Source organism: Anser cygnoides, chromosome 8 (assembly GCF_040182565.1).
Source record: "Anser cygnoides isolate HZ-2024a breed goose chromosome 8, Taihu_goose_T2T_genome, whole genome shotgun sequence".
Taxonomy (NCBI): domain Eukaryota; kingdom Metazoa; phylum Chordata; class Aves; order Anseriformes; family Anatidae; genus Anser; species Anser cygnoides.
The window spans coordinates 13,574,876-13,587,529 of NC_089880.1; the positions used below are offsets into that span (position 1 = coordinate 13,574,876).

The 12,654-nt window shown below is 37.5% G+C and overlaps 1 protein-coding gene across 6 annotated transcripts in view; it reads right to left on the reverse strand.

Annotated features, from left to right (window-relative positions):
• RABGAP1L (RAB GTPase activating protein 1 like) overlaps positions 1–12,654 on the reverse strand; it is a 248,438-nt gene that overhangs the window by 85,670 nt on the left and 150,114 nt on the right. For all 6 annotated transcript variants that reach the window (XM_067001789.1, XM_067001790.1, XM_048073418.2 and 3 more), the window contains 2 exons: positions 10,591–10,716; positions 9,082–9,225 (listed from right to left, as the gene is read on the reverse strand). In XM_067001789.1, the coding sequence (XP_066857890.1) occupies positions 9,082–9,225; positions 10,591–10,716 (270 nt within the window). The remainder of the gene's footprint in view (positions 1–9,081; positions 9,226–10,590; positions 10,717–12,654) is intronic.

The following is a 12,654-nucleotide window of genomic DNA, read 5'->3' on the forward strand; positions in this document are numbered from 1 at the left end:
TCCTTTTTTTTTAAAAAAAAAAAAAAAAGAGAGAGAGAGATTAGCTATTCCACTGAAGTTCATTTGACATTGTTTCATTATTTGAAAGTGTTTCATAATGATGTGTTTGACTGCACACTCTTTCAAAAGAGCTGTAGAGGGTAATTGGGGTTACAAACTCTAAAGGAGAATTAAAATTCTATTTATGTTTTGGATTGCTTTCAGCAAAACATTTGTTTGGCAACTAATATGTTGAGAATACACAACAAATTTTAGGAATGTCACAAATATATTCACTTTGCTGACACCATAAATACATGCTCTGAAGCTCAAATTTCTCTTTGTAAGTAATGCAGACTTGGAGCACACTCTGCAGGGATCTGCACATTAATTTAAGTCTTTTACTTAGACGCATAGGCTCGTGCATTTATTCAAGTTCAGCAACAAGGCAACTAAAGAAAAGAAAGGCCAACTTACTCAAATAAGGTACCAGATAAAAGGGATAGTTCTTGCTACAAAGGTTGTCTGCGCCTGTGCACAGCTCATACACGTGCATTTGTGTTCAGTTATGGTTATTGCTTCAGCTACTAACATACCCTCTGAATTATTAGCTCTTGCTAACCTAGCAAATCATGGACACATACAAAAAGAATTGCTAAATTCCACTGGAAAATTACTTCACAATTCTTGCTCTAGTAGGCCAAAAGAAACTTAATTTTCAAATTCTGGATTGATTTCATAGAACTAAAAGCTACAAAAATATGATCTTATTATTGTGTAAAATATCAAGGTTTATATAAGCAACAGACAGCTTTCTTACTAAACAGCTATCTCGGAGAAAAGAAATATTGCAAAGAGATCTTACTGCTAAAGTATGAGGTATAGTTGACTTTGCAAACCGGTTTTCCTGCAGTGCACCCATATATATTGCTCCAACAATAACTCAGCAGGAAATGCTATAAACATGTAAAAGAAGGAAAGAAAATGCACATTTCTCCATCCTGATACTACAATGCTGTGAATAATACACAAACCCAATTAAAACCAGTTGACTGAATTATTAGATAAGCAGGTACCATGGAGATAATTAAAAATGGTACCATGGGATTCAGTATTCATTGTGCTATTTTTCTGTATTTTACAGCATGAAAAGGCATGTGAGTAATACTACCAGGAAACCATAAAAGTAAGATTTTGCATTAAATTTTCTTTGGTTGGTTGCTTCTAACAGAAATGAATGTGATTTAGGAGTGCTAGTAAATATTTAGATGCTTTGAATGACTTTCACGTAATTTGCTTCTAAGATGTTGCTAAGGCTGGATGAAGGTCAAGAGTGCTACGAGATTAGCCCTTTTTCTGTCCAGCTTCTGTGACTGTTTTCAAAGAACAAACATTACAGCCATGGGATTTTAAGTCATTTCTACATATCAAATTGCTCCCTGACATCTGGCATTTCTGCAGTGGCATGCTCCTAATTCACTGGCAGCTGGCTATGGGCTGGCAGCATGCCTTCTCCATTTGCTTGACCAAGCCATCTACTAACATCAGGTCCTGGCTCTTCTGGTTTTCAGAGGTTTAAATCAGATGGTCTTTTGACATTCCTTTCCCTCTTTCTTAACCTGATTAATACAGGGACAGAGAAAGGAGCCTGAATCCACATCAGGGGATGGAAAAAGAGACCTCAGATCTCTGATCTGTAGACAGACAGGTCCTCCAACTCTCACGGGGAAACAGGGGATGACCATTAGACACACTGAGAGGAGCAGAAATCTTCCAGACCCCGAGTTTCTTTAGAAGAGACAAGATGAGAGGTTCAGAACACCTGTTGAGACGTCTCCTTCCCCTCTGCATGTTCCCCCAGTCACACAACATGACGAAAATGCGTGCCCCCATGCCACCTGATCTCTTTCCCAACATTTGTTATTCATGATGTCCCTTTCCCTGTGACAACACAGCCTTGCCTTTGCTTTCATTGCCCCTCTCCAACATGCACCTGAATGCAAAGTTCACTTTCTGATTTTACGTATTTCATCAAAAAATCCAGCACGGCCTCAAGTTCCAAGTGCAAAGTGACAGAATGTGTTTGGGCAGAGGCAGGCTGCACCACCCTGTCTTTTAAAAACAGTCCCCAAATTAGCTTAGCTTCCTGGGTTTGTTCACAGAATATCACTCGCCTATTTGTGATCCTTTCCTTCAGTTACTTCTGAAGTGCTTTTCAGTACTGCCAAAGCTGCCTAGAATATGCTGCTATTCTAATACAGCAGATGGCACTGGTGTTAAGCAAGCATTATGGAAATTAACTGTATTCCTAGAAAAATCAACCAAGTGAACATCAACTAGTAAGTGGCTAAAATATTTCAGTAGCGATGGGGAAAATAATTCAGAGACATATTGTGATACAACATGAGCTGTCTCACCCCAGTAAGGCACAACTAGGTCATTCACTTGGATCCCTCATCTTCGGCAACTTTTCACCTGCATCTCAGAACAGAAGCAGCCCCAATGTTTTGGGATCACAACATTTATCAACATCACCAAAAAGGTACCTTCTGTTCACATAAGTTATCTTGAATCGCAGATTGCTTTGAGGCAGTTTTTTTCTTTGCTCATGCTGAGCATTTATCACCAGCCTTGTTATTTTGGGGATAAACAAGCTGCAGCTATGAATGGAAGACACATAAATTATGGATGCTCACAGGAACAGCTGGACAACACAGTGTAAAGGGTTGTGTTAAATCTTGTGGCTCTCCAAGAACCTCTTGAATGTGCTCTATTAAAATACTCTTTTCCTCAATCCACACTTCAATTGTTATAAAATCTGTATGGCTTTAAAAGTTAATAGAACATCTTGTGTTCCCTGTGGCAATATAGAACATTTTGTTTTATACCTCCAATATTTCTGCTTTTGATTGAAATTTTATATCCCAACACCCAATGCTTCTTATGGCCTTCAGTCAGAAAATAAATTTAAAATCTTTATTATAATAATCTGAACATTTTAAACACACACATACAAGAACTTCAAAAAGTTGCTCATCCATAAAACACCCAATCAAATACCACATCCTTTTTTCATTCTTTTTAGTTTATCTTCTAGTACTGAAAAATAACACAGCAGTAGTCATCAGACAAATTAAGCTAAAATTTCTTTTAGCATGGATTTACATAATTCACCTAAATACACAAAAGCAAAGCATCCAGGGCCAGAAAACCTGAGCTAACCCTACTGCACACCCTAGGTTTTTGCAATGAAGATGATGATAACAGCTGATATGTCAGCAGATGCTTCTCGATGCAGAAAAGTCATTTCTATTCCCCAGATAATCAACTTAAAATTCCTTACCTTTTTCTAGGCTATGGATCACCTTAATTTTCTAGCATTCTTTTGTCTCACAACATTTAAAGTAATATCTATTTTAGGAGATAAGAGACTCCACAAGCTGTATGTATAGGTACATGTCATACTTTGATTTAAGAACACTGCACAAATGTAGCTATGTTTTTGTAACATTATTCTGGGACATGCTCCTTAAAGACAACATTTCAGACACTAATAGCCTTGATATATGTCATTTTAAAAATAAAGACTTCTATATAGCAACTTGTGCCTCACTATGTGGAAGGCCTTAAATCAATTAACTCATGCATGCTTTCTTCCTCAGCATAGCAAGCCCCAAAGGTAGCACACCGGTGTTACCCAAGTGGACACACGTTCAAATCCGAGTCTCTCCCATCTGCAGCCTGAGACACAGCCCACTCTCCTTCACCTTAAGCCACTTAAAACCCAACTGTAACAGCCTCAGAAAGAAATCCTTTCCAGTCTCTTTGCAAGAAGGAGCAGCGACTGATAAAGACTTCCAAAAGGAGACTTGGCTCCCCAGCAGCCATAACGCAAGGAGCACCGGGCAGGAGGAAGGACACAGTCTGCATGCCAGTCACATTGTCTGCATTCAGAAGAAGGAAAACAAACAACCCCCCCAGCCTTTTCCAGCTCACACATATGACATTGACTTTACTTTTGTAAATAGCACAGGAATAATGCGGGAAGTTTCAGCACAGATCTATATCTACTCATTACTTAACTCTTGTTTTTAATGTGTTTTTACTGAAATAGATTTGATTTTTAGCAAGCCCTGTCAGCTGTGTTGTAAGGTTTATTAAAACTGTCACAGCTTGAAGGGTTAACAAATGCAAACAACATGACAATGATCGTTAATTCCAAAAATTTTCCAAATCTTTCCCTGTAGCTCTACAGAAGATAAAGATCTTCTACAGAAGATAGATCTTCTACAGAAGATAAAGATCCAGGCACAATATTTTACTTAATTCACACTTCATCTGCATGTCAAATTACAGAGGAAGTGGGCTTGTTCCTGACTCAGTTCCTGAGAAAGTTTAATAAATTAAAATGTTAATCTGTTCTTTCTCAACTCTGCTGAAGGGATCACAGATGTATCTGGCAGTGACAGACACAAGCCAGCAGCCCGCTGGGGTACCCGCTCTGCAGTTAGTACGAACGCGCAGCGATGGCTGGTCTTAGCATCTGAGCGACTCCACACGGCTCAGGGGGTCCTGGTACACCCCTTCTTCAGTAAGGCACACGTAAGACAGAAACCACATCCTCAGTGCCGATAGTTATACGTTGTCTAAGGTTTTCATTATTTCACTACAAAGCAGTGCTCCCAGGCACCACACCTATCTAACACAGGGCCACAGTTTCACCATCAAGAGATGCTCATTTACCAGCAAGAAGGCATAATTTAATTTCTATTTAAAAATAAAATATAATAATATAATAAAAGCCCACACCCATTAGCCTTAATCATCATAGGTAGTTTCTCAAAACTGATTATAAAAGCCACTTTATACAAAATTCAAAATGTGATACTTGATAAACAAAGACTAACATCTTCCACCGTGCTGCTACGTAGTCCTGGGAAACGCAGTTTCACTTCTCTGATACTAGCTGTATAGAGAACATTGAATTATTTAATATTCAAAAGTGACAGATAACCAGTTGCTTCCTCTCCTATTCAGTTCTGATCATAAAATCGCAGCTCAGTAGTCAAACTATTAATTTTTGTAATAAGACTATATAATTACTGACACTATAATATATAAATTTCTGTACCAGCCTCAAAAAGGCAGCATGCTTGGTTTTTTTATACTCCTTGAAAGGAAAGATGTACAATCTTGTGTATTTTATATCTTCAGGAACTGCACACAAAAACAGCCAGATAAAGGCAGGTTACCAATAAAGCTTCAAAGTTCCAGGTTAATAACCACGTAATAACCGAATAAAACCTTGAGCTTGTGTGTGAATGTGTGTGTGTATGTGTGTCCATCCATCCCCCAACTGATCTGAGTATTTTATTTTCATGAAATTTAAAAAAATGCTTTTAAGTTGTCTGCCAACCATTTTTTTCTCCTTTCTGTTTTCTCCTTTTCTCCTTTTTTTCTCCTTTTCTTAATGTCACTTATTTAGTGCTTCTAAAACACGTATTTTAATTCTGAATTGTAAATTTTAAAATGCAAAAGAAAGTTGAACGTTAAAAGTTAAACAATTTAAAATTTGCAGTAAAAAGAGGCAGCGAAACAAAGCAGACTCACAAAGTGTTCAATACCATAATATCACATTGATAGATAAGACCAAAAAGTCCACATAGCACTTGGATTTTTACCGTAAAGTTACTGTTTAATGCAAATAGAAATAGCAAAAGTAGACTAACGAAGTGTTGAAACAGGCAGCTAAAAGGAGCCTTGTGGAAAGATCTTCAGCTGATGCTGACATGTTCAAATTTATCTGCGTAGCCAAGCTCAAAAGCAAGCACTTTGGTAATCATATAAAAGCTTTCAACTGGATCTACAGTTGTTTTGTTTTTTTTTCTTTTATTTTTTTCTTTTTTTTTTATTACAGGCACTCAGACACGAAGTATTAAGCCTTATAATATGCACCGTGGCACTATGGATTACCAGCCTGCAAGCCCAAAATTTTCTTCAAGTTGCTGTCCAAGGAAAGACAAATCACTTCAATACATTTCCTTCTTGGATAACCCTGGGTGACAGACTCTGTCCTACAGTTATCAAGGCAGTATTCTAAGGCCACTGGAAATTTGGGTAATTTGGGGGTTGAATGACATCTTCAACAGCTTAAAAAAATGGCTTAAAAAAAACGTCAGAGGAAGACAAAAGGATGAAAGAATCATGTAAAGGTCACAGCAAGTCCTAAACTCCTACGAATTTGGGCTATTTATTTATTTATTTATTTATCAAGTCATATTTAAGTTGAGAATGATGAAAAGACCTTCAATGTAATGGCACGCACTTTGATGTGATTTTAAAAGTTTCTCGATTATTCTCATATCCCAATGTAGCAAATAGTTCATGGGCTGCCACATCCCTGGATTTGGTCTTGCTCAGGAGGGCCACGTCCCAGCTGGGCTGCTGCCATCCCACAACACAAGCAAGGGAAGCACATGTGCCCACCTACCCAGTCCTCTCTGGATTGAGAGTTAAAAGGTATCTGTAATGATCAATGTCACTCTTCCAGCCAGAGTCAAGAACTGAAAAGACAAATCTCATCCAAGAAGTCCTGGATGACCCAAACTGTCCATCCACAACTCAAGTACTTTTGTGGGCGCCAGAGAACCTCCCTTGGGATGACCAGTTTGCAGCACCCAGGCAGCAATGGTTTAACTTTTTTTCTTCCCCCAATATTTTTCTTTCATAGGAGTCACATGTGATGTAAACAGTTTGTCAGTGACAGACAGAACAGAGATATGGAGAAAGCACAGCCAGGAAGGAAACTGAAGCTATTTAAAATTCATCTGTATTTATGAAAAATTAATGAGAAGGCTGGAAGCTTATTTAAAAAAAAAAAAAAAAAAGACTTCAAAGACATTTTGATTTTTTGATTTTTTTTTTTTCCAGAAGAATATGCTCCGGTGTTAGCAGCTGCAACTGTTTTTTCTCCTTCCAGTTGCTGGAATTATAGGCATGCTGTTTGTTCAGAGATAAAGTAAAGAGCAATTTAATGCAGACCAAAAATTATTTTTTGACTGCTCCTTCACTCCTTCTGGAGGCTGACTGGACAGACAGCTTCACAGTATGATTTTTTAAGGAATGATTCCTTGCCTATTCTGTCTAGTCACAGAATCACACAGAATCACAGAATTGTAGGGGTTGGAAGGGACCTCGAGAGATCATCGGGTCCAACCCCCCTGCCAAAGCAGGTTCCTTAGAGCAGGCTGCCCAGGTAGGCGTCCAGACGGGCCTTGAATATCTCCAGAGAAGGAGACTCCACAACCTCCCTGGGCAGCCTGTTCCAGTGCTCTGTCACCTTCACCGTGAAGGAGTTCTTTCGCATGTTGGTGCAGAACTTCCTGTGCTCCATCTTGGGGCCACTACCCCTTGTCCTGTCCCCACAAACCACTGAGAAGAGGTTGGCCAAATCCCTCTGTCTCTCACACCTCAGGTATTTGTACACAACGATGAGATCCCCTCTCACTCTTCTTTTCTCCAGGCTGAACAGACCCAAGTCCTTTGATAACATTTTCCTTCTACGATGAGGACCAACTAGATTTTTATTTTAATATAATTTTAATCTAAGCTTCTTTCACAGATTCTCAGAACTAACTGCCTGTTACTCCAGACTGGTTGACTCATGAACATTAGGAGCAGTTTGATAGTCTACGCTGTTGCCTCAGTATGCTGTTTACGCATTGCCCCACTGTTTCTCAAGATGTCTGTATGTATCTTCCCATTTGAAATCAATTTTCTTACCATTTCTGATTTATTTTTAACTGTTGTAAAAGATGTTTCTCTAGCTTTATGTGGTTACCCTTCGCAGATTCTAACAAGTTTCTCTTTCCCTAGCAGACTCTGCTGTTGACTCTACCCCTTTCTTTTTGGATTCCTTCACCTTTCTTCCCAGAGAAATTCTTTCAGACCTGCTGAGATGAACACTGCCAGATGTGAGACATTTAATGGGGTGTGGTATTTTTTTTTTCATTCTAAACTTTAAATCTATATTAACCATGACTGAAATATTTCTTCAGCGTATTTTGTCATCAAACTTAATACAATAAGACGAGCAAGAGCTTAAGACAGGATGTAACTATACCGCTAGCAGAACAATTGCCACCACGAAATGGTGTTCTGTACTTCTTGACAGACGATTTCTTAAAACAGTTATTTCTGAGATCAACTGTACACCAATATCAGAATGAAGAAATAAACTCAACTAACAAAGAATGATCAAATCCACACCAGAAGTCCATTCTGAAAATGAGCTCACTAACAATTCAAAAGTGGTCAAGGTATTATATTCATCTATTGCATAACCATCTCTGCAAAAAGGAGGGCAAAGACGAAACAAGACTAACAACTTCTGCTCTCTTTCTATTTGCTTACTTAAATAATCAAGACATTATGAAAAATCAGAGCTCAGATAAGTACTCAAAGAAGTACTAACAGAAGTACTCAAAGAAGTACTAACACCTCACCAAAATTAACATTCTATTTTTTTCCATTCCATTCTATTTTTTTAAAGAAAGTGCAGATATGTCTACAATTCAGAAATGCACCATTCTGTACTTGCAGTAATGCATTTCTTAGTTGGAATAGTAGAAAAAAAATAGGAAGGAAAGAGCTTCATTCAATTGAGATGCTTAACAGTTCTCATTATTTGTTTAATACTAGGCCATCAAAGCAGCATGCAATATCCTTACAGTCTTTAGGCATTCTGAATCAGAAGATCTGGAGAGTTTTCCCACTAAAAGCCTACTAGGTATCTTCAAAAGATTAGAATTCCTAACTTTGAATAAATTATTTAACAAATTAAATTAGAACAGATGTATACATCAGATATTCTTAATTAGATCCCTTTGCAAAGAATGAAGCGATCCACCATTCTAATTTGAAAACCAAACCAGCATTCCACTGAACATCTTCTCAATATAACCATGCTTTCTAAAGAATTTAGTACACACATTTTGAAATTAAACTGTAAATGACTCCAATGAAATGAAACAAAGAAAGACGAAAGTTCTTAACACATTCGGGGGATGGAGAAAGGGATTCCTGATTCAAGGTTTTTTTTACCTCACAAAGTAGTAAGTCAATGATGTGGAAGACCATGCAGAGCGGAAACTTGGCAGTGAAAAGAGTGAGGAACCACTGGGATGCATACATATGAGCTTCCAAATTGAGGTCTGAGAAATGACTATACAAGTCAGGTAACTGCTCCTAGAGTAAAGGAAAAAATAAATGTTTCAGTATTACTCATTACTTCAGGTTCATCATCTGCATTGCCAGTAAGTACCAGGTTGCTAAAGACTGAAAAACGTAACAAAGTGAAATCCTGGCTTCTTCTGAGCAATGGTAATGTTTCTTTATAACTTTCATGGCCACGGTTACAGTTTGTAGTAAGATATTCACTATGGATTCTGTCATGGCATCAAACAACATACTGTTAGGTAATACTGAGAAATTACAAAATCTTCAACAGGAGAAAGGCAGAGCAGTTGTGAAATCTATGTCATGCATGGTATATGTTTTTAAAAGTTACTTCTTAACTGTGTCTTCTTGTAAATTATTCTGCTAACCAAGTAATAGACCACCTTGCAGAGCATGAAAGCAGCACAGCACACTAATGTTCATGACTTCATCACACAATGTCTCTAACTAGGAACATATATAAGCAACACAAAATTATCACCGATAATTCTACTCTACACTGATGATACACTCATTTTCTGTTAACAGAGTAAAAAGCTTTATGTCCACAACATAAATATTGAAAAGACCATATACCAGTGTTAAGAATCAAATTAATTAGTATTAAATTGTACTTGATCAAGTAGGAAATATGCACAATTTGAAATCTGAAAAAAGATCATTCAATTAACTGTGGTCTGTGAACTTTTTTGTTTGTTTTTAACAAATCTCAGAGGTATGTATGTCCATTTATGGTAAATGACTCTAGCAGCTAATTTTCACTATAATAACAGAAATCCAGGTCAAGGCTTAATGGACTGTTAGTAAGTGCTTATTAGTCAGAACAGCAATGTGTAAAACCTGCAACCTTTTATTTAAATTGCTTTGAATATGATATGATTACATCTGAAAAAAGAGCAATGTACTGAAATTACAGCAAAATCTGTAAAATGACCTACACTTGATTTGTATTTCATAAGCATCAGGATGTCCTGATTTGCCTGACCTCTTAACCATCAACACAATTCATAGAAAGTAGGACACTGATGGTGGGAGTCCAAAAGATACACTGGCTTCAATAGAACAGAAAAATTCTCTCTAAGTAGCATAACAAAACATGGAGGAGAGACAGTAAGCAAACAGAGTGAAAAAAGCACAGATACATACTCTGCTTCAATACAAAGATTAGCAGCAAGATTGGTATATGAAAGAAAAAAAATATATAAATAAATCTGACTCACAATGTTTGGATCCAGATATTAAACTTCCCTGCTTTGGTTCTATCCTACCTTAAAGGAGAGGGGTTTTATCATCCAGTAGGTTATGAAAGCAAAACATTAGTCTCACCAATATTTCCATTTACAAAAGTAGAATAATTTGTTACTCAGGCCCCACCTGCATTAACTTCTCCAGCTGGAAAAATTTGCAATGGAGATCTTCAAAGTTATTTCTGTAGAGGTCCCTCAAGCCATAGTCATACATTATTTTCACAAATACACAGAATGCCTGCTCCTCTGGCATCTGGAAAAATATACAAACATAATTTAGAAAACTGAGCTAAGGATGGAAATTCTTTATACAGATAGAAACACACACACACGTACGCTTAAATACCTCAGGAACAATGAATTCAAAAACTGGGATATATTAAAATTTTCAGCAAAGCACCCTGAATTTAGACTATTAGACTATTCTTCTTGCTGGGCACCTTGATTTGGCTCTGTAAGACTTTCTCTGAAGAAGAAAAGGTGGGATCAGATCATAGGCTTATGTAAGTATTACATCCTTACAACCGCACAACTGTCATCGGTATTCTTTCTGCCAATATGTACAAGATCAACCAGCACACAACTCTCAGCTACAGAACATGAGTTAAAAATAAATAAATAAATAAAAGGAAAGAAAAAGAAAAAAGAAAAACAACATCCCAAGACACTGATTTCTACTGAGAGAAACTTGATTAACTGAAAAAAGCAGGAGAGCTAAGATAAAGAACCCTTAGTGAGAATAACGCTTGCTTACTTTCATCCAAACCCCAGGACATGAAAATCTCTGAAGTCAGGTTTCCAATGATGAATAAGGAAATAACAAGTTTTGCCAACAGAACGTCCTTGGGAGCTTGGAGGGACCAATCTCCCCTATTAACATTATGATTTTTTTCGGAAGCCGTATCTCCATAAGCTCTCTATTCCATGTTGACCAAAATTTCTCATGCAACAGAATTTCAGAAGGTGGTACTGATGGAAAAGCTATGTGTGCCACTCTAATTTATTGGCTTGAGCTTATAAAGTGCTGAATTTGTGGGAAGCCCTGTGTCATCAAACCTCCAGTGCTGCTATCTCCCTCTTCCCCCATGCCTTCAGGTAACACAGGAAGGAGACATGCACAAGCAGAGTCCCTGCAGGCCACAAATCAGGTCTTTGAAAAAAACACCTTGCTTTTGCAGGCACCAGACTGTTACAAATGCAAACAATTATTGAGAATCAAGAATGACAATTCTTGACCTTTTAGTATACTCCTTCATTCACTATCGTGCCAGTCCCTTATCAAATATCAGCAATAGATAAAAGCTCAGTATTTTTTTCAAAGAGAATTTTAGTCTGTTGATATTTACCTTCCGGGTTTTATCTTTTGTAGTTCAGCTTATGATTACGCCCTGTCTCCAGGGCCATGTGTGGACATTTCCATTTTCAGACAGCATATATAAAAATAACTAGTTGGAATAAAGAACTGCCAAGTCAGCTGCTAGCTATCTGTGCAGGCTAGATTCACCTAGGACAAGCTCTTAGAAATCTCAGTGCTCTTTATCACAATTTTATCTGGTCAGAACAATCCCCACTGACAGTGGATAAAGGCCGCAGACAAAGAAAAGGGAAGAAAATTTTTTATCCTGACCAAAAAGCTTGAATCTGCTCTAGAATAAAATGAAAGCACATGTACATTTTTTGTAAGGTAACAATTATTTCTAATAAAATGACAGATGCTCATGCACAAGCACACCTACCTTGCATGCTCAAACACACGTGCATTGACAGTCATTCCTCCCCCAGCACAGGGAGAGGGAACAGAGGTGAGTACTGGGCCAAAGGACGTACAGGCAGAGGCCATGGAGTCCTCACTCTGTGGATGCAGGTTCTCCAATATTACCAACCCCAAGAATTCAAATCTTAAAATGAAGTTTATCTTTTTATTATTATTATTATTATTTTTAAGAAAATGCCTATTTGGGGCATTTCCGATTTTAAACATTCAGATATTTGTCCCTTATTATTTTTACTTGGAATCACAAAAGCCAGAAATTTACCTGCTTTTTTTTTTTTTTAATGAATTTTTATTTTTTCACATAGTAGTGATTCCAAGAGGTAGACAGTGAGGAAAAAAAAAGTCAAATACTATGAGACTAACAGTAAAACTATCAGAGTTGGCAACACTGGTCCCCCATGATTAGAAATTACTTGC